General features: G+C 42.1%; 1 protein-coding gene across 1 annotated transcript; it reads right to left on the bottom strand.

Annotated features, from left to right (window-relative positions):
• Window positions 1-478: 478 nt before the first annotated feature.
• Window positions 479-22643, bottom strand: rabep1 (rabaptin, RAB GTPase binding effector protein 1). The gene is made up of 19 exons (XM_035780127.2): window positions 22455-22643; window positions 16042-16170; window positions 15690-15893; window positions 15150-15313; window positions 14860-14979; window positions 14118-14253; window positions 13358-13536; window positions 13012-13119; window positions 12006-12308; window positions 11755-11907; window positions 11300-11404; window positions 10896-11012; window positions 9053-9151; window positions 8522-8662; window positions 7361-7550; window positions 5300-5355; window positions 4390-4488; window positions 3965-4081; window positions 479-3703 (listed from the first exon to the last, which is right to left on the bottom strand). The coding sequence occupies exons 1-19, from the start codon at window positions 22498-22500 to the stop codon at window positions 3602-3604; spliced, it is 2568 nt and encodes an 855-aa protein (XP_035636020.1). The 5' UTR covers window positions 22501-22643; the 3' UTR covers window positions 479-3601.
• Between the last annotated feature and the right edge of the window lie 634 nt (window positions 22644-23277).

Genomic DNA, 23277 nt, shown 5'->3' on the forward strand with positions numbered 1-23277 from the left:
CATTGTCTCTGCATTCAGTATGAAGAAAGTTTGAGGTAGTTTCACAAGCCAATGCTAATTAACGTTAGCGCAATGACATTGACAGCAGGTTAGCATGCCAGCCTTTTCTGGTAGTGGTAATTTTCAGGTTGGAAAAAGTGCTTCGGTGTCGACTTAAACAAAAACCAGAAAGCATGCTGAAAATATTTAATCCCATCTGAGAAATAACTAAATAAAATCTTGACAGTCAGGTACCTGGGCAATAAAAGTTGGGAAATGTTTATAAAAAAGGTAATTTCATTTATTGCAAGTAATAGTTTTCCATAGCAAACATGAAGAGTTTTCTGAACAAGATGCATTTCCCATTTTATTTTAGTCACTAAGTATCTGGAATTCACAGGCTGTGCTGTCCAGTGTTTTTTATGGGTTCTACTAAGAGCCTTTTACAGGATTGCCCTCCAATGGTCCATTGAGTTTGAGAGACAGTCACACATTCTATAAAGTACAATTTGGTTTATTAGGTATATACAGAAATGTACACAGTACTGTATATACATTTGCAAGAGGCCCTAGCAGAAGAATCAAAGCATGCAAAAATAACTTTTTTTGCAAAGATTCCTCCCACCATTATCAGAATGACTGTTCTGCAGGAAACATTACGCCACAGTGAAATCCTAAATTAAAACATCTTAACTGAAAGCCACTGTCATTTTTCATTGGAATTTCAGTAACTGTCGGGGCACAAGAAATGTGTTTATGCAAAGCCCAAATAAAAGGGGTTGTTTGAGGACCTTAAGACAATTACACACAGCAGCACTATTCAAGGGAAGGGTGGACAAATTATTCCATAGAAATGATAGAACCAAAAAGCCTTGTTAATGCCGACTGTTACGAATTCAATTTGAAATAGACAGATATTCAACTCCTTCGAAATGAATGGGGTATGGTGAACATGTTGTAGTGACTAGTGATTATCACTATAATGATAGAGCTTTGATACTTAAAATACACATGTATTTGAACCCAGGTCTAAACCGAATTCACAATATTACACAGAATCAATCATTTTACAAGCCATAAACATTCATTTCTTTCAGCGCAAGTTCATCTGACTTCCTTACTCATATCCTCTCAAAACATAGCAAGATTCTGATAAGACATTTACAGATTTATCCAATTGATACAGATGTAGTACATGCAAGTCAAAGATTCAATGATCTCAATGTATCCTTAAAAATCACATTGTGTTCAGTGTTAAGGAAACATTTCCTATAAGGATGATTGTTTTACAACAGTTAAAAGCAATAAATCATGCGGTCATGTCTAAACATTTTCCATAGAGCAACCCTAAGTGCTGTAAGCACCACGGTCACCTCAGCTAATGAATGAAAACGCATTTTACCTACCACACACAATTAAATCCACAAACTGTTAAGTCCATCACTACCACCATTTAAAATCCTTGCCTTTAGAGAAATTAAAATGCAAATACTTCACGGTGCATTACGTGTTTCTAAAAGGCTGTATTAAGTAGATTATTCAAAATGTGGAAAGTTTCTCCCGAAAGCCAACCATTCTCTTTCGTGTGAACTGCCTGATGGGATTGCTTGAGTGACAAACCATATTGAAAATGTGTGTTATTATATTGGTGAACTTTTCTGATCCTAGCGACCTCTATTTTGTACAGCTCTTGCTATTAGTAATGATCATACCCTTCATTGCCAAAACCATATTCATTCTGATTCAATAATTCCATCTCCTAGTGCCCACTTAGGGTTCAGTGATTATCTGTCAGGATGATTTGACAGTTCTGTCCAAGAAAAAGGGACATTAAACCAACATGGATCTAATTTAACAGGAAGAGTACTCAACCAGTTCCATGGAAACCTAGTAAAAACCTGACCATGAGTCAGATTTCACATTATTCATCATTTCCGATGAGACATGACACCTACACTTAAGGCTCAAATGAACCATTTTTATATTAATATCAAATCATTTCTGGGTAACAAGGTACCTTACTATAATAGATTTCCATTCAAATTGGTAAAAATGACTTTAGGAAAAACTCAAGCAAGAATTTTGTTAGGACTGTCTGGCAGTGGTCTAAGTAGGGAGGGGAAAACTGAATACCAGCTGTAATTGACAGAGGTTTGCAACTCTTTATTGGTCTATTGACCAATTTAACACATGCTGATGTCACTACAGAAAGCCAAAAGCCCCACCCATGCAAACCTGCTGATGAGAAGGTCCTGTGTAGATTGTATTTTCAACCAGCAACTATCAGGAAATAACACTTTTCAGCTGTTGTACAATATGACATAAAAACAGGGTAGAAATCACATTTGACAGCACTGGGCCTTTAAGCAACTTCAGAATATGCTCAAGAAGTTGTGCCAGAAACTCCATGACACTAGGGACAGTGTTGATGAATCAGGTAGTGTTCAATGTGGACATACTTTACAAATAACATATCATGGTCAAAGCCCCCTCATTTCAAAAGAGTATTTGTGGTGCAGCCAGAAACAAAACTATACAAGTGAAATACATAGGAAAAAGTAGAGACAAGAGTGCATTTTCTCGGCAAGAGGGACAAAAGTCAGGGAAACTTTTCATCAATGAGTTACCATTAACATTCAGGCATGACACTGAAAATGTAATCAAAGGAACATTGTCAACGGTGATCCCAGACCATGAAAAATCCACCCTTCAGAAGAATTAGTCAGTTTGTTCTATGGATTATCCATTCCATTGACATAGTCACCTGGAATGCCTTTCAATTAACAGGTGTGCCTTCAGATGTACAACTGACTAGGTATCCCCTTTCCCTTGTTAAAAGTTCATTTGTAGAATTTCTTTCTTTCCTGAATGTGTTTGAGCCAATCAGTTGTGTTGTGACAAGGTAGGGGTGGTATACAGAAGATAGGCCTATTTGGAAAAAGACCAAGTCCATATTATGGCAAGAACAGCTCAAATAAGCAAAGAGAAATGACAGTCCATCATTACTTTAAGACATGAAGGTCAGTCAATCGGAAAATTGAAGTCTAAATAGTAAAAATACAGAAAAACCTTTGCATGGAGAGAGAAAAGGAGATTAACAGTAAACATAAGGGGGCAAGACTAAGTAAGAAACTAAGTGGAGCGAGAACATTGTATTAACCACTTGCAGAAATTGTATGGATCCATTTGTTCCCTTTACCTGAAAGAGAAGTTGTAGATGAAAGTGACTTAGAAGAAGACTACAAACTCCTCCTTTGGTTGGGCTAATATGGCCAGTCCAATGTCTACAGTAGAACCACAGGAAAGATACAAGAATTACCACTCTGCAGGAAACAGTCATTTAGTTATTTACAACCTCTTAGTAGTAGTGTTCACCTTCACTCTTGCCTTGTGTGCTTCAAATCCTATACAGAAAAGGCCTTTTCTCCTGTAATGATAGATATCCTCCATCTTGGATTTAGACTTCATTTAAAAACACCCACACCCCTCTTATCCCTCCAGAGACATTCAATTGGGTGGTAGAAGTGGGGGAGTGGCCTGGAAAGGTGGGAGAATGTCATTAGGCCAATGAGATAGAGGGAAATGAGGGGCAGGAGGGAGAATGGAGTTTCAGCCAAGGGTATCATGTCTCTGGGAGCTGGCTGATGTCAGTCAAGTTGGTGTTGTTGAGGATGGCTCGGATACGGTCTAAAGAGTCAGCCTGTCTGATCCGCTCCAACTGGACCTGAGGGGGAAGAGTGAATTATTTATATTGAATTTACTAGATCTAGAAATACACATACAGCCATGTAGATGGCACACATCAGATACAGTAAAATAAGTCACTATCAAATAGTGTAATGAGCACTGATGAGGTACTGTATACCACATATTTTGGAGGCGCATTTTCTATGAATGTTAAACACCCTAAGCTGAAGAGTAACCACCGTTTGTGATCTCAGAGAGCCTAGTGGCCATGGTAACCCAGCAGCAGTACTGTCCCTACCTGGAGTGTCTGGGAGAGCTTGACAAAGTCCCTCTGCACCTGCTCACTAACATCCAGCTCCGTCTGCAACCGCAGGGCTTTGTCCTTCTCATCCAATGCCTGAGCCTCCAGGGCCGTCTGTCACCACACACAGCACACTGAGTATCACTACTCCCACTCGATGCTGAGACTTATCACAGATAGTTGAGAAAGAAACAGCAGCAGTGGCCAGTTGTAACATACAGGCCAGTGGAGTCTGCTGTGGGGAAGATGGCTAATAATTGCTGGACCAGAGCCAATGGAATGGCATCAAACACACGGAAACGTGTTTGTGTATTTAATACCATTCCACCTATTCCACTCCAGCCATTACCACAAGCCTGTCCTCCCCAATTAAAGTGCCACCAACCTCCTGTGATATGTCTGAGCAGTGAATGACCTCTGACCTTGGTTGTGGTGAGCTCTCTGAGCTGCTCCTCCAGACTGCTCTTCAGACCCTGGACACTCGCTAATGTCTTCCTCTTTTCTGCCAGGCTGCTCTCCAGCTGGGAAATGAGCACATCACAGTTATTATCAACTACTGGCATAAACAGTCTACCAAACTCAAAGTCCTGATTTCACAGTCTGGGGAGGCTGTTTGATGTTGTTTGGACGATGTGTTAATAATGAAGGGGGCTGTGCCTTACTAGTAGGTTCTCTGTGTCTTTCTCACTCAAACACGGAGTGTCACCTCCTTCCATTACAACTGTTTGATTTACAAATCCAAACGAGAGGTCTCAAACCCCCATGGGGGAAAAAACAATCTATGTGTCAGCTCTTGATAAGAGTGGAATATGGAATTATAACAGCCTCCTGCCCAGACCAGTGGGACTCAGCTCTCGCTGTTTCACGTGATCTGTGCGTCAGCTACGCTACAGACAGACTACGATGCAGAGCAAAACAATTAGGTTAAGCCAATGGTCTCCAACCCTGGTCCTGGTAGAAAGTTAGATGCACAGGCCTTTGTTCCAGCTCAGTACTCAAACACCCAATTCAAGTAATCAAATAAACATCAAGACCTTGGTTAATTCAGGTGTGTACGTGCGAGGCTTGAGCAAAAGCCTGCACCCCCTGTAGCTCATTAATAACCTCATTATTTTACAACAGCTTTCACATAACACATTGGTGATGGTAAATAAATCATTCACACCTACATTTGTACATATTGTTCCATACAGTTCAAACAGCAACTACTAATCCAACAAGCTAGTGGTTTTAGGCCTTAGCTGGGATTACATTATTGAAGGCAGCCACTCAAGACAATCTGACTTCACATTCAGAGGCGTGACTCATGCAGTCTCCCTACAGTTCATGTACCTGTTCTTTCTCAGCTTTCACTCGCTCCAGCTCAGTTTTCAGACTGGATAATGACGCTGGGGAAAATAAAAAAACAGATACATAAAGTGTCATTATGATGGTAATCAAAACATCAACCCAAGACATGCGTTCTAGAATTCTAATGCAGGTCCTGGAAAATGAGTTGTCAATTCATGAATAATGCATGAGTGCTGTGTGGCTAGTCTTAAAGGGTGCAAATCTCCTCTGCCAAGGAGAGTGGTGTGTGAGGTGTGTGTGTTACTAAGCAAGCAAACAAAATACTCCTCCATGCTATTAGACTGACACACAGAGCAATCAAGTGTTCATAACTTGGGCCAGAATTCAACAACTTTTCCGCACTTTAAGCAGTGTGTTTGATTAACATTTCTGAAGACAAAGAAACAAAAAAGAAAGCTATGATGTTATGCCATAGTAATGGTATTACATGGTTAGTCATAACCATGCTAACTGAAGTGAATGGCTATGACTGGACTATGCTAGCATATAACAGGTGCTATGTCCATAATCCTCTCATTCCCATACCAATCTGGCATGCCACATTTTCAAAAACATTACTGCAGTGAGTGAGTTTCTGTGTCATACGGTCATTAATCCAACATTTACAGCATTAACACACAAACAGCCTAAAGAAGATTCATCAGTGTGTTTCATAACTTCCAAGATGTCTGAACAACAGTCACCAACCAAGAAAAAAGGAAAGGAGAAAAATGTTTGAGGGTACAGGGGAAATCTTCAGAGAATGAGGGTCTTTGATGAAATTCAAAGGAAAAGACAGGCAATTTCATGGTGGAGAAGCTGAGTTCAGTTGCGCTGATGGGTTCAGTATGTGACCGTGAAGCTGAACACTTGTTCAGCACATGTTTTATCCTCTACTGTAATTTGTACCGCTGAAACTACTGTAAGCCATACAAGTTTGAACTGACGGCTAAGCATCATATTTAGCATCTCTGGCTCTTATTAAATGCAACTCAAGATTCTTTATTGCTCATATTCACTCTGCACCAGCAGTTAATCAACAGGTATCCAGATAGCTCAACTCAAGAGCCATAGATAAACATCTACACCTGCCCAGGACATACACATGAAATGTAAACTTTCGGTAAATCTGGTACATTAATCAATAGATATCTTGATTAATGAGCATGAGGATTATAGCACAACAAAGTGACAGTGTCTCACACAGCAGGTGTGAGACACTGTAGCTTGTAGGGCTCTCCAGGTCTTGTGAAATGTTGTGGAGGATTGGTGATGATCTGGGGGTGCTTCAGCAAGGCTGGAATCAGGCAGATTTGTCTTTGTGATGGATGCATGAATCAAGCCACGTATAAGATTGTCCTGAAAGAAAACCTGCTTCCTTCTGCCCTGACAATGTTCCCCAACTCTGAGGATTGTTTTTTCCAGCAGGACAATGCTCCATGCCACACAGCCAAAACAATCTAGGTGTGGATGGAGGACCACCAGATCAAGACCCTGTCATGGCCAGCCCAATCTCCAGACCTGAACCCCATTGAAAACCTCTGGAATGTGATCAAGAGGAAGATGGATGGTCACGAGCCATCAAACAAATGTTTTTTTTATGCCAGGGGTGGCATAAAGTCATCCAACATCAATGTGAAAGACTGGTGGAGATCGTGCCAAGACGCATGAATTACCCAGAGTTTTGCCAAATATTTATTTCTTAACACTGTTAAAACATTAGTATTGATGTTTAAAAATGAATATTAACTTTATTTTCTTTGCATTATTCGAGGTCTGACAACACTGCATCTTCATTATTTTGACCAGTTGTCATTTTCTGCAAATAAATGCTCTAAATAACAATATTTTTATTTAGAATTTGGGAGAAATGTCAGTAGTTTATAGAATAAAACTATAATTAACATTTTTACCCAAACACATAGCTATAAATTGTAAAACCAGAAAAACATACTTTTGCAGTGGTCTCTTAATCTTTCCCAGAGCTGTATGTCAAATATACATCTATGGTTCTTCTCTATCTATCCTTGTGTCAAGCCTAAGGAATGAGAAGGTGAGCCTCACCTATCTCCTCCTTGCAGCCATCTATCTCCAGCTGTAGTGTGTCCTCCAGGTTCTCTTTGAGGCACTGCTCTGCCTGGAGCTGCTCCTTCAGGAACAGGATCTCTGCCTTCAGCTTCTCTTCCAGGTGGTCTGCAGCCGTGCGCACCACAACTATGTCCTCCCGCAACTGCAGCACCAGGGCTTGTAGTTCCTAGAGGGGAGCAGAAATAGTTGCACGTACCAATTTAAGTGAGTCACAATGGGTATATGAATGGTGAAAGAAGTACCTGATGAACATGTAAATAGCTCGATGGTGTGAACCAGACGGCCGTCTGCTTCTGGGGACCGTGCACTTGGAGATGTGTATGGTGACTTACTCATACATTTCAGACCAAGTTGTTCCATCCCTTTCATACTTGTTACTATCAGTTCTTCCAAGATTTAATTTATTTCTTCATTTACTCCAACGTATTCCTATTTCAATACCTCATTTAAAAAAAAAATGTCATTGAATACTGAGATATGAGTTTATATGGAAGGAAAAGACACCAATAACCATTATGGTGTACGAGAGTTTAGATACTGCATTTTCATCAAGTTTTGGTTTCACTCTAAAGACTTGTTCATGTTAAAGCAGTCAACAAGTACACTATAGAATCCTTAACACCCTGAAGGGCCCTAGTATGTTCTCCCTGCCAGTTCATTAACCAGTCAGTGAAATAATACGTGGTCAGTCAAGGTGATGGTTTCAGTTCTGAACGACAGATTCTGTGCAGGTCTGCTAACGTTACTAGATCTTTACAATTCCAGGTGTTTTGTTTTTCTACAACATTAACATGACACTCCTATAATTTGTGCAGAATCTATGTATTTGGAACACAAAGTGTTAGAAAATGACTTGACTAAATCTAGGAATAGAATACATATCACCTTACCCCCTTGGATTTAAATGTGGAATATTACTGATGTTTTCATCTTTGTCAATGCCATGTAAGCACAGGGGGAAAAAATGAAGAGCCTGGATGGTCCTTGCAATGAACTCTTGTTTATTATTCAGATGTCAAGAGACATTCTGTAAATCTATGAATTAGTGTGAAAAAAAGAAGAGGGCTCTCCTTTAGACTATTGAGATGCGCCTGAGAGCAATTCTCAAAATGGTGGCTGTGAATGATTGTCTCGTACTTGCACCATGGTAGGTAGTTTGAAGTCCTCCTGCTGCTGGAGAGATAAGTGGAGTCGGTGTTTGCCTGTTAGGCTGTCGTTGTCCCTCTGCAGTCTGCTCAGTTCCTCCGCAACCTGCTCCCTGGACTGCATCAGCACAGCCTGATTATGGCAAAAACAGCACTCAGTCAAATCATGTGGCATCATCCTGTTTCCTCCTGGTGTTTCAATGTACTGTCAAATGGAACTTCCGGACACAGACTGAAGGACAGAGACCACAAGTGTGATTAGAGGTCAAACGTCTATCAGGCAGAACATTCCATCACATTTCCACTAGCTCCCTCTTCAGCAAGATAAACATCCTTCTTAATTACAGTAAGAAGCTGGTTGAATCACCAAATCAAAAAAGGCACACGCAGCGATGGCATGTTCAAATGCTTTTGCTGCTAACTTTATTTACACAGGCCTTCTGGCACAAACTGACACTATTGAGACACCGGAGGCCCAAACAGAGGCTGTATTGAGAGGCTGTAGCAGAAAAGTGCTGCTCACCATCTGTTCCTGCGTGTTCCTCTTGGCCTGACTGAAGGCCTCTTGTAGTGTTTTAAGCAGTGACTCGGACTCCTGGACTCTGTGCATGAGAGCAGCGACCTGGGAAAAAGCAAGAAATCCACATGCTCCAGAGGATAACTGAACATACAATCCACAGAAAAAGAATGACGTATCCTGATTTATCCACATTCCAACCGTAAGCATTGTACAGTCGTGGACAAAAGTTGAGAATGACACAAATATTAATTAAGTCTGCTGCCTCAGTTTGTATGAGGGCAATTCTCTCAACACAGGTGCGAGTGTTGACGAGGACAAGGCTGGAGAGCACTCTGTCATGCTGATTGACTTTGAATAACAGACTGGAAGCTTCAAAAGGAGGGTGGTGCTTGGAATCATTGTTCTTCCTCTGTCAAACATGGTTACATGCAAGGAAACACATGCAGTCATCATTGCTTTGCACAAAAAGGGCTTCACAGGCAAGGAAATTGCTGCCAGTAAGACTGCACCTAAATCAACCATTTATCGGAACATCAAGAACTTCAAGGAGAGCGGTTCAAATTATGTGAAGAAGGCTTCAGGGCGCCCAAGAAAGTCCAGCAAGTGCCAGGACTGTCACCTAAAGTTGATTCAGCTGCGGGATCGGGGTACCACCAGTACAGAGCTTGCTCAGGAATGGCAGCAGGCAGGTGTGAGTGCATCTGCACGCACAGTGAGGCGAATAGACTTGTGGAGGATGGCCTGGTGTCAAGAAGGGCAGCAAAGAAGCCACTTCTCTCCAGGAAAAACATCAGGGACAGACTGATATTCTGCAAAAGGGATAGGGGTAAAGTAATTTTCTCTGATGAATCCCCTTTCCAATTGTTTTGGGCATCCGGAAAAAAGCTTGTCTGGAGAAGACAAAGTGTGCGCTACCATCAGTCCTGATGTGCGCTACCATCAGTCTGGGGGACAAAAAATAAATAAAAAATTCTGACAAACTCCAAACATTGATTATGCAAGAATGGGCTGCCATCAGTCAGGATATGGCCCAGAAGTAATTTACAGCATGCCAGGGAGGATTGCAGAGGTCTTGAAAAAGAAGGGTCAACACTGGAAATATTGACTCTTTGCATCAACTTCATGTAATTGTCAATAAAAGCCTTTGACACTGAAATTATTGTAATTATACTTCAGTATTCCATAGTAACATCTGACAAAAATATCTAAAGACACTGAAGCAGCAAACTTTGTGGAAATTAATATTTGTGTCATTATCAAAACTTTTGGCAACGACTGTACATTCTTTGAAGATTAGAAATAACTCCTCAAACAACAAAAGAGCTAAGCATAAAGATTACCTGACGCTTTATTATCCTTGACACTTTTTGGATTCTGAAGTGTGTTAATGTATGTAAGACCTTTATTTATTTTTTTAATTTTACCCCTTTTTCATGGTATCCAATTGTTTAGTAGCTACTATCTTGTCTCATCGCTACAACTCCCGTACTGGCTCAGGAGAGACGAAGGTCGAGAGTCATGCGTCCTCCGATACACAACCCAACCAAGCCGCACTGCTTCTTAACACAGCGCCATCCAACCCGGAAGCCAGCCGCACCAATGTGTAGGAGGAAACACTGTGCACCTGGCAACCTTGGTTAGCGCGCACTGCACCCAGCCCGCCACAGGAGTCGCTGGTGCGCGATGAGACAAGGATTTCCCTACCGGCCAAACCCTCCCTAACCCGGGTGACGCTAGGCCAATTGTGCATCGCCCCACGGACCTCACGGTCGCGGCCGGTTATGACAGAGCCTGGGCGCGAACCCAGAGTCTCTGGTGGCACAGCTGGTGCTGAAGGAGGACAGACCTTTGCAGTGGTTTCCTCGTTGCCCTGTTTCACAGAGTCCTCCAACTCCTGTTTTTCACTCATGGTTCTCTCTAGCTGGTCGTTGGCCTGCCGCAGCATCACCTGGAGCTTCTTTACCTGAGAGATCAAAGAGACGGAGACAAATTAATGAGAGATTGGCACCAGCTAACTTGCACTTTTTCTTTCACCCCATTAATTTAGGATTCTTGTGGTCAGATTTCTTCTAATGCATGTAGCTTAGTGGGAGCCAAACATATGACATGGAATACAGAAAGACTAAATATCACTAAAGATGACTTTGATCTTGGGAGGAACTTTCCCTCTAAGTATCCTTGACATAGGTGTATACATCACAGAAAGTTAAGCTGTAATAGAGTGTCACAGGGAATGAGAGAGGGCGTTACCTGATCGCGTGTCTCTGCCTCCTGGCCCTGGATGACCTGCAGCTGTTTTTCATAGTTAGAGCACATGTCACACCGCCGTCCCAACTTCCTTCCTGCGTTCTTCACCTAGTGACAGACAGCCAAGAATGAAGTTAGGAGGAATACCACATGGTAAATACAAAATGTGTGCAGACTAAACTTTACACAATTCATAGCAGTGTAAAGAATGTTTACTTTATTGTTTACTTTATTTCAACACCTAGGCTACATTGTATTTTCCTAATAGTAACAAATACAGTACTTAGTACTAAATTATACTTATTGGTGCTTTTGAACCAAAGTGGTTAAGGGATTACAAGCCAACAACGGTTACCATGCAAACAACGTATAGTGGACAATATTGTACTGCAAAACAAAGCCCAACCAAAACATCAAACAATTTAAATGAACCAAAACACTGTATGAAACTGTCTGACCTCTTGCTGAAGCAGGTTCCACTCCTGGTCACTGACCAGGCGGTAGCCTGACGGGGTCAGGAAGGTGGTGTCGTGGGCGTGGGAGATGCTGGACATCAGCGAGGCCGTCTCCTCCTGCTCCGGCGTCATGGCCTTTATAGCCTTCTCCTGGTCCTGGATCATAACAAATCATTATTTAAAACTGCATTTAAAAAGATCAATCGTTTTACAGACACAATACATGAAAGTCTAATAAAAAGTTGATTTAAGACCTTGGTGAGTAGGAAGTGGCCGGCCGTCAGCTGGATGGAGCTGACCGATAGCGTGTCCCCAAAGCCCGCCAGGCCCTCAGGGGCCCCGCAGTCCGCCCCCACCAGGGGTCCGAAGTCGGACTCATCTAGGTGGCTGGCCGACTTGGCCTTATGGTTGTAGCCACCCAGGCCCTGGAGACCAGGAGAGGAACCCAGGCTGTCTGTGGACTGGACCCTCCGAAGGCCGTCTTTGTAGAGGTCCATAGGGCCCCCTGCCACCAGGTCAGAGTCTAAGGAGTGCATAGAGCCGTGGGCACTGTGGGGCTGGTGGAGAGAGGAGGGAGGGAGAGAATGGTTGTAATGATCAGAAGTAGAGGAGTAGCACTTCAGGCTGCGTTCAGTCAGCCCATTCAGATCTTTTGCCAATTATTTACATATCCCATTCCCATCAGATCTTTTCCAGTGACAGGAAATAAGCATTGCATCAGTGTGCAAATCTAATATGGGTCACATGTAAAACAGTGCGAGTCAGAAAAGAAAAATTGATATAGAAAGAAAATCAGATTTGAGTTCTTAGGGTGGCTGTATAAACACAGCCTCAGAGACTCAGAATGACAGAGAGCAAAAGAAAGAAAATGTGTGGGGATGTGCTTTTGTTGTGAGTGCGATGTCAAAACTGAAAATGAGAGGTACATTGTCAGAGAATAGTGCTTTGAACAAAATCACATGCTTTAGACCAATTTCTGGAATACTTATGTTGTTGTCATTAAAGAAATTCTCCAAGATATTTAAGGAGATGGCATTTTAGACCACAATTGACCATGCTTGTCACAGCGGATTAGGTAGAGAGGTTACCTTATACATTCAACGAGACCCAAAGTCATTGTAAAGATATGGAGTTAATGTCCAGATTTTATGGCTATTTCATTTTCAATATGAACTGAAGAGATAATGTTTTAAAGAGAGAAGGTCACATGTGTCTGAGGCATGTGCTCTCTGTAAGGTGTTGGTGACCTCATATCCATACCTCTTCAATACTGAGCCCAAGGAATGAGTCTTCTAAAGGTTCGGTTTCTGTCCTGTCTTCCTCATTCTGCTCCTTGGCCTGGCTGATCCTTTCCTTCTCATCCTCCTCCTGAGGGAAACAATGTCAATAAATGGACTACACTTTGACAGGGTATTTACGCTCTTTTTAACTGACTGGCATTCCCATTAGAGCACATGCACACACAATATCACGTCAAATTGTCTGTCATTACACTGTCAGTATTTACTCTATTCCTCATATATTGTCTCATACAATCTTGCACGGCCAGACACACCCCAGGCCACTAACCCCCCCCCACACCACTTCCGACTCCAGGTGTGCGTACCTGGTCCCTCTTCTTAATCTCTTCCACCTGCCGGAGCTGCTCAGAAGAGAGCACGTTCTCGATCCTTTGCATGTCCCTCATCAGCAGCCTCTGTGACTCCAGGAACTGGTCGTTGGCCCGCTGCCAAGTGTGCTTCAGCTGGTTGTGCTGCTGCCGCTCCAGCTCCAAGAGGTGACACACTGACCATGGAAGAAAAAAACATGACAGACAGATATATATATATATATAGCGAGAGATAGAGGGGAAAAAAAGGGACAATTCTGTGCTGTACTTCTGTATTGAAATGTCTTACATCTCTTATCCTTATGTTTGACAGTAAGAAAATTTGAACGAAATACACAACGCAGAGAGAGGACAAGAGGTCATTAGAGTACGAGAGACAGAGGATTAAAAGTCAATAGAGTACTAAAGATGAATGGCAATAGTGTTTTTTCTGTAATAGGGGATTAATGGGAGGAATTTGTCTATACAGTGAGCCTGAAATAGGATACTTGTATTTGGCCATTGGCCCACTTTCATTGCAAGGAATTCTAATTGGTCAACCACAGGCATGGGCTGGGTTATAAAACTACATGCTGGGGAGAATGACTGGAGAGCATCACTGAGGACAGGGGAGAATGACAATCTACTTCCAAACATGATTTGTCCACCTTGAAAACCTATTTTCCTCCCCTTGATTTGCTTTGGGGTCTGTGTTATTAAAGAATAACATCAACTGCTAACAGCTTGCTTAAAAAAAAAAGCTTTACGAGTGTGTCACCTTCGTGGAGCTCTTTTCGTAGTTTCTCTGCATCCTCCTGAAGGACTGACTTCTGAGTGTTGAGCACCGCCACGTACATCTCCAGGTCTGTGCGGCAGGATTTCTCTGCTTCCAGGACATGATTGAGCTCCTTTACCTACAGAACGAAAACAAGTAATTTATCAGTAACTCAAATGACATATTTAAACTGAAAGCCATTTTTAGGAAGTATTTCTTCCACTGTATCACTTCAGACAGATTTGCCTAGATTATTTGTCTATAAATGTCATAAATAATGATCCTAAATTCATGGTCCTCTGAAAATGGTATAAATTATGGGTCAGCAAACTGCGACCTGCGTGCCAAAACCGGCCCGCAAGGGATATTTTTATTATTTTAGTTTTGGGCAAAAAATAAATAAAAAAATAACCAGGAATTCAGCAAAAAATGTGTTTAATTTAGGAAATCTGTTCCCTAGAGACACATGTGATCGTGTCTCATTGTAATTTTCAAATACAAATCTCTTTTTAGGCTGAGTTGTGGTCAATTTGCAGTGTACAAATTATAATTAGGTTACGGCCCCCTGACCATCCACTCCGTCAAATCGACCCATGGCTGAATCTAGCCTACCGTCGTCTAGATATAACCCATACTGCAATTGACATCTTGGATGGATAAGATTGTTTTGTTAATAAAATAAGCATGGCGATCTTGTCTGTGTTGTAAAAGTCTTTGTTTTCCTTTCCAGACCCTTTTGACTAACCTTCGAGGCCTCCAGCTCCTTCACCCTGTCCTCTGCCACAGTCAGTTTGACTTTCAGAGCTGCTATCTCCTGCTCCATAGGCATTACCACTGACCGTAGCTTCTCTGCATCTTCCTGTGCCTGGGGGAAAACACATTCAAATCGAGTCACATTCCAATTCTCTCCAAGGCTTCTCTATGGAGATTTTCTGTTTTTATTAAATTGATTGAATTGCAATGGAATTGACCCCGACACTGATGAAAGGATTAATGTACTTTGATGACCCCCCCCCCGGTGTGAAACCAGCCAACCTTCTTCATGTCGTTCTCCAGGTTCTCCTCCTCCTGGCCACCCTCAGAGAGGCGGTGTCTCAGCTCGCCCATCTCCCTCTCCACCACCTCCCTGTACTGGTTCCATTGGGCACGCTCCTGCTCAAGGCGCTGGTGGAACTGCACCTCATACTCACGCACTGTGTCTGAGGGGGGAGGGGAGATAACACAGTACCAGTCAATGTGCTCATAACTGATCCTCAGTGTAAAGAGTAGCAGTGGATTTTCAAATCAGGCTAATTAATAGATACCTACTCAACTCAATTTAACAAACTTTATTTGCTAACAACTTTTTATTCTATGTTCAATTCTGCGTATCAAGCTAAGATGCTACTTCTATAACAGAAGCATGGCAATGACATGGGATCAAAATGACTGCCTTTCATGCAGGCCTAGTCTAGAGGAAATGTTACATGGGTTATTTACAGCTACTGGAATCCTTCCAACAGAGTCACCAACTAGATACTGAATGGCAAAATTAGGGCCAGAGGAGGCAATGTAGAGTTAGCCTAGCTACAGTACCTTTCATGATGGCCTGTAGGGAGGCCACCTCCTCCTGCCACTGTCCCTTGACCTGGTCAATGGCCTCCTGCTTGGTGCTCTCTGACACAGTGGCCACCGCCTTGATGTTCTCCATGTCAGCTTGGGCCTGTTCCAGCTGGGCCTGTACACGACTCAGCTCCGACTGGGCCCCCTCCAGAGACGCTGCCTGGCACTTCAGTTCCTCTGGGAGGAAAGAGAGGAACGGTGAGGAAAATATAGGAGGTAACCCATGATAAGGTTGGATATGTTCCAGGAGACCAGGGTCCATATTCATGAAGCTAACTACACAAGTTTACCATGGCATAATGCGGACAGCAGATTGAACAGTCACCTTCTTTGGACAGGTAGAGCTCTTTGAACTTGGCCCGTTTCTGGTTGAACTCAGACTCCAGTTGCTGTTTGCGCTTGACAAAGTCAGCTCTCTCCTGCTCCAGGGCTGCCACTCGCTGCTGGAGCACCGCTAAGGGAAATTACAAAACAAGAACACTAAAGAAACTTCCAGGGGGAAAAAAGGGTATTCGTCTACACACTGCAATACAACCAGCCTGAAAGCAGTGATTTCATTTATTTCAAGGGAAAAGTCCAAAGGCACTTGCACATCTGAGCTATCTTTGTTGCAGGTGCATGGTAACAGTTGAATAAGATAAGAAAAAAAGAAGAAACCTGCACTGTTCTTGATAGTATCACGGCTCTTTAATAAGCTTTACGTATCGGCCTCAAGGCCTTCGTCAGAGCTTTGCGAGGGGCAATCCATAACTACATTTTTGGTATTGCCAAGGCAGGACTCAGTGGGAGGGTCACTTGGTTTTCACTTCAACAATAATCGCTGTTGGTGTTGTTTATAATACAATAAATGGAGGTCTAACTGGTGGACAGATTATTATTTCACCAGGTTGGCCAGTTGAGAAAAAGTTCTCATTTACAACTGTGACCTGGCCAAGATAAACAGAGTTACACATGGAATAAACAAACGTACAGTCAATAACACAATAGAAAAGTCTATATACAGTGTGTGCAAATGAAGTAAGATTAGGGAGGTATGGTAATAAATAGGCCATAGTGGCAAAATAATTACAATTCCGCAAATAAACCCGAGTGATAGATGTGCATTAATCTTCTGCACAAGTAGAGATGCAAAGGAGCAAAAATATATATTTAAATAAAAATATGGGAATGAGGTAGTTGGATGGGCTTTTTACAGATGGGCTATGTACAGGTTCAATGATCTGTAAGCTGCTCTGATAACTGAAGCTTAAAGTTAGTGAGGGAGATATGAGTCTCTAGCTTCAGTGATTTTTGCAATTCGTTCCAGTCACTGGCAGCAGAGAACTTGAAGGAAAGGCAGCCAAAGGAGGAATTAGTGAAATGTGAAATGTACAGTTGAAGACGGAAGTTTGCATACACCTTAGCCAACTACGTTTAAACTCAATTGTTCACAATTCCTGACATTTAATCCTTGTAAAAATTCCATGTCTTAGGTCAGTTAGGATCACCACTTTATTTTAAGAATGTGAAATGTCAGAATAATAGTAGAGCTGAAATAAATCACTATTTTATGTATTTCATCACATTCCCAGTGGGTCATACACTCAATTAGTATTTGGTAGCATTGCCTTTATATTGTTTAACTTGGGTCAAACATACTTTGGTAGCCTTCCACATGCTTCCCACAATAAGTTGGTGAATGTTGAACCATTCCTCCTGACAGAGCTGATGTAACTGAGGCAGGATTGTAGGCCTCCTTGTTCGCACACGCTTTTTCAGTTCTGCCCACAAATGTTCTATAGGATTGAGGTCAGTGCATTGTGATGGCCACTCCAATACCTTTACTTTGTTGTCCTTAAACCATTTTGCCACAACTTTGGAAGTATGCTTAGGGTCATTGTCCATTTGGATGACCCATTTGGACCAAGCTTTAACTTCCTGACTGATGTCTTGAGCTGTTGCTTCAATATATCCACATAGCATCACGAGGAAGGAAAGTTATCCATTTCGTGAAGTGCACCAGTCCCTCCTGCAGCAAAGCACCCCCACAACATGATTCTGCCACCCCCGTGTTTCACAGTTGGGATGGTGTTCTTCAACTTGCAGCCTCCCCCTTTTTCCTCCAAACATAACGGTGGTCATTATGGCCAAACAGTTCTATTTTTGTTTCATCAGACTAGAGGACATTTCTCCAAAAAGTACAATCTTTGTCCCCATTTGCAAACCGTAGTCTGGCTTTTTATGGCGGTTTTGGAGCAGTGGCTTCTTCCTTGCAGAGCGGCCTTTCAGGTTATGTTGATATAGGACTTGTTTTACTGTGGATATAGATACTTCTGTATCGGTTTCCTCCAGCATCTTCACAAGGTCCTTTGCTGTTGTTCTGGGGTTGATTTGCACTTTTCGCACCAAAGTACGTTCATCTCTAGGAGACAGAACGCGTCTCCTTACTGAGTGGTATGACAGCTGCATGATCCCATGGTGTATATACTTGTGTACAATTGTACAGAGGAACATGGTACCTTCAGGCGTTTGGAAATTGCTCCCAAGGATTTACACTTCCAATTGACTCAAATGATGTCAATTAGCTTAACAGAAGCTTCTAAAGCCATGACATAATTTAATGGAATTTTTCAAGCTGTTTAAAAAGGCACAGTCAACTTACTGTATATAAACTTCTGACCCAGTAAAATTGTGATACAGTGAATTATAAGTGAAATAATCTGTGTGTAAACAATTGTAGGAAAAATGACTTGTGTCATGCACAAAGTAGGTGTCCTAACAGACGTGCCAAAACTATAGTTTGTTAACAATATATATGTGGAGTGGTTTAAAAACGAGTTTTAATGACTCCAACATAAGTGTATGTAAACTTCCGACTTCAACTGTACCTGCTGGAGCGTGTGCTACGGGTGGGTACCGCTATGGTGACCAGTGAGCTGACATAAGGCGGGGCTTTACCTTATAGATGACCTGGAGCCAGTGGGTTTGGTGACAAATATGAAGCGAGGGCCAGCCAACGAGAGCATACAGGTCGCAATGGTGGGTGGTATATGGGGCTTTGGTGACAAAACGGATGGCACTGTGATAGCCTCCAACACGCTACTCAGCAAATTGGATGCAGTCTATTTTGTAAATGATATCGCCGAAGTCAAGGATCAGTAGGATAGTCAGTTTTACGAGGGTATGTTTGGCAGCATGAGTGAAGGATGCTTTGTTTTGAAATAGGAAGCCGATTCCAGATTTAACTTTGGATTGGAAAGGTTTGATGTGAGTCTGGAAGGAGAGTTTACAGTCTAACCAGACACCTAGGTATTTGTAGTTGTCCACATATTCTTAGTCAGAAACGTCCAGAGTAGTGATGCTAGACGGGCAGGCAGGTGGGGCAGCGATCGGTTGAAGAGCATTTAGCATTAAAGAGCAGTTGGAGGCCACAGAAGGAGAGTTGTATGGCATTGAAGCTCGTCTGGAGGTTTGTTAACACAGTGTCCAAAGAAGGGCCAGAAGTATACAGAATGGTGTCGTCTGCGTAAAGGTGGATCAGAGAATCACCAGCCGCAAGAGCGACATCATTGATGTACACAGAGAAAAGAGTCGGCCCGAGAATTGAACCCTGTGGCACCCCCATAGAGACTGCCAGAGGTCCGGACAACAGGCCCTCCTCCGATTTGACACACTGAACTAGTAGTTGGTGAACCAGGTGAGGCAGTCATTAGAGAAACCAAGGCTTTTGAGTCTGCCGATAAGAATGCGGTGATTGACAGAGTCGAAAGCCTTGGCCAGGTCGAACGCCTTGGCCAGGTCGATGAATACGGCTGCACAGTATAGTCTTTTGTCGATGGCAATTATGATATTGTTTAGAACCTTGAGCGTGGCTGAGGTGCACCCATGACCAGCTCAGAAACAAATCAATCTCACTAATTGTAGCCAATCCAAATGGACAATACCTATGCCGTACAAAATACCGTGCAGCATTCTGGGGCAAGAATCAAATGAGTATTTAATGACTGTATTAGCATAGTGACTGTGTTAGCAAGATGTTTGACCAGAAAGACATGCTAAAATGAACTAAACAAAGACTTTGACGTAGGCCTGATCATCAACAAACTCCAGGGGGTGTCCAAGTTGGTAAAATATTCAACTTCATTACATATAAAACAGCATGAGTTGCCTGATATCCCTTGTGTCCAACATAATGGTTATATAAATGGCACAGTAATATAATTTACTTTTCAGAGTCAATCTCCAGCTCAAAAAGTACACGAGTTGCCAGTTCCAGTCTTTGATTTGTTTTTTTTTGGCCTACTCTGGGAATATCTCTCCACTAGCTTTAGGCTACATACTGTACAGCTTTTCCCATTCAAATAAAAATGTATTGGTCACATGCACCGAATACAACGGGTGTAGACTTTACATTGAAATTCTTGTTATGAGGCCTTCCCAATAATGCAGAGTTAATAAGACAAATAGAAACACAAGAGGAATAAAAATAGACAATAATTAAGCTATATGCAGGGAGTACCAGTACCATAACAATGTGCTGGGGTATTTGAGGTAGCTATGTACATAATGGCAGGGTCAAGTGACAAGGCATCAGGATAGATAATAGTAAAATTAAAATAAAGAATAGCGTAGCAGCAGGGTAGCCTAGTGGTTAGAGCATTGGACTAGTAACCAAAAGGTTGCAAGTTCAAATCCCCGAGCTGACAAGGTACAAAATCTGTCGTTCTGCCCCTGAACAGGCAGTTAACCAACTGTTCCTAGGCCGTCATTGAAGATAAGAATTTGTTCTTAACTGACTTTCCTAGTAAAATAAAGGTCAAATAAAATAAATAGGATGAGTGTGAATGTGTCTGTATGCGTATGTAAATGTGTATAAACAGAATATAGTCTTGTGAGTGTGCATAGAATCAGTGCAAGATAAGGTCAATGCAGATTGTCCAGGTAATTAACTATTTAGCAGTCTTATGGCTTGGGGTAGAAGCTATCTCGGAGCCTGTTGGTTCGAACGCCGATGCTCCAGTACCGTTTGCCGGACGATAGCAGAGAGAACAGTCTATGGCATGGGTGGCTGAAGTCTTTGGCAATTTTTCAGGCCTTCCTGACACCACCTGATATAGAGGTCCTGGATGGCAGGGAGAATCAGTGATGTACTGGGCCGTCCGCACAAACCTCTGTAGCGCTTTGCGGCGCATTTTCCATACTAAGCGGTAAAATCGTCAGATCAGTGTTGCCTTTTGCAAAGCCTGTCTTTAGTCAATTAAAATGTGTCATTGCACTCATTTAGCACCTGGTGAATGTAGCCTCAATAATAATAGTATTTTATATAGATAGCACTTTTCATTAGAAGTAGAATCTCAAAGTCGCTATAAACACACACTGAACCAAAAACATTGTGCTAAACTGAGGACGGATATGGAGCACCTCTACTTTGGACAACTCCTAGAAATGGCATACAAGTCAGAGGCCGTTAAAATGAACAGAGGTGTGACAATGTCAGCTTGTGCATATTGCAGAGCATGACATATTTCAGAGTGGGATGACATCAGTAACATTACAACCATTGACACAACTCATTATCTCCATTGCAAGATCTGGTGTAGATAGTTCGACAAAATCTGCAAGAATCCTGTAAATTGAATTCAGTCATAGGCTGAATTTATCAATACATTTTGGCCAACGATGTATCTGCGTGGCTACTACTAGCAAACTAGCTTGGGCCTGAAACTCAAAATTGGTCCATGTCCCCTGCTAGCTCTCGAAAATCCTTCTCCATGTACATTCGCCCGCATTTGGTTAAATACAAATTCAGACAAGGTATTTTAACATGTAGAATAGTCAATACTCAAAACGTTTTTTAAAACATATGCCCCTTATCTTTCATATCTGCGAGAAATATTTAAAAAATAAAAAACACTTACTGTAGCCGTTTTGCACAGATCAACAAGTTGTGTGTGCCTCCAGTTGATGGACACACTTCCTCCCCAGTTTCTTCCATAATCAAACGTTGTTAAAGAAAAATTCCATCCGAAAACTATATTTTGGTATTCGTTAGTCTATTGTTGACATAGGAACACTAACCCTAACAAAAAGGTGTGAGGTAATTTAACCTTTTGTGTTTTTTGAAAATTATTTCTCAACCGATGTGAGTTAATAACGTTTAGAGCAAGCGTCCGGCTCTAATGAAAACTCCCCCGGGCAATAGGAGCTATAGCACTTAGAATCTATGAATGGGATAGTCCCCTGTTAGTTAGAGTAGACAAAAGCTATGCAGCTAACTACATTTAGCAAACAAGGGGATGGAAAACTAACGTTAGCTAAATGTTACAATATTAATGTTTAAATAAACACTGTTCGAAAACGTTTGATACTTGTACAAATGTGACTGCCAGCATTATCCCTTTCCAGTTTCCACTGCGTCGATGGTCTCGCCTACTGTCAATGGCTTCAAAACAACAATGACAGGTATAGTGGTAGCTAACTAGCTAGTTAGGTAACATCAACACCGTTCGACTAGCTAGCTAACGCCAAGATGGGTGTATTTATTTTCCAACAACGTATGGAAATCTAGTTTTGGGCCTGTGTAGCTCGCTATGTATGAATATATCCAGCAGAGAGAACATTGAAATAATGTCCAGGGAGAGGGAGTGACACGTCGGGTGATGGTGCTTACTGAGCCCGATTATTCACAGGCCGTTTAATTATCTGTATTAAATCGAGACTATACCACATAAAGACTATCAAAAAAGAACAAATCTTTACCGTCATGCTGGGGCTGCCGGGCGGATCCCGAGGCCTGGTCGGCCATGGTTTCCAGGGGATGGAATTGCAATAACCGGCGCGGTGTTGGAGGAAAGCTAGCTAGCTAGGCGTGTCCAAGAAAACAGCCTGCTTGAAAGTGCTTGCTTACATGGAAGACAACGTCATTGGGGGAAACAGCACACTACGCATGTGTGAACACTACCACATAAATATCGGGGGGGTTCCACTAGTTACCACAGTCACAAATGGCTATTTCCCAGATTATCCATTATATTGACAATATACTCTAGTGGCCGCTCTAACAACGAAAATGCATTTATTAAAAAATGGAAGACAGTCGGTAGGAGGCAAGATCAAGTGGGATCATGAGGACAGATACGCGTGTGAACAACACACACACACACACACACACACACACACACACACACACACACACACACACACACACACACACACACACACACACACACACACACACACACATGGTTTCCACTAGTTACCATAGCCACAAAATAAATATTTGGCTATAGTAAAAATATGTTTTTAATTCAAGATTAGGGTTAGGCATAAGGTTAACCGCGTGGTTAGGTTTAAAATCACATTTTAAGAAGATACAATGTAGAAATAGGCGGGGTTTATGACTTTCTCAATTTTGCTAGGATGTCACGTGTCCTACTCGTATCAGTACACTCTTAATAATAATAATAATAATAATATATGCCATTTAGCAGACGCTTTTATCCAAAGCGACTTAACAATCAAAGCCTTACGAAACTTCTATTTTATCAAATAAACCATATATTGAAGACCGAAGGCATTTGAC

This window comes from Oncorhynchus keta, chromosome 11 (genome assembly GCF_023373465.1).
Source record: "Oncorhynchus keta strain PuntledgeMale-10-30-2019 chromosome 11, Oket_V2, whole genome shotgun sequence".
NCBI lineage: Eukaryota > Metazoa > Chordata > Actinopteri > Salmoniformes > Salmonidae > Oncorhynchus > Oncorhynchus keta.

What these genes read in the sequence shown, in the direction of transcription:
- rabep1 (XM_035780127.2), bottom strand. Translation starts at nt 22,500, where the DNA reads ATGGCCGACCAGGCCTCGGGATCCGCCCGGCAGCCCCAGCATGACG. An exon ending in AGGAGCTGGAGGCCTCGAAG is followed by an intron (nt 14,254 to 14,859) that starts GTTAGTCAAAAG and finishes TTCGTTCTGTAG; the next exon opens with GTAAAGGAGCTCAATCATGT. An exon ending in ACGAGGAAACCACTGCAAAG is followed by an intron (nt 9,152 to 10,895) that starts GTCTGTCCTCCT and finishes GCTTTTTCCCAG; the next exon opens with GTCGCTGCTCTCATGCACAG.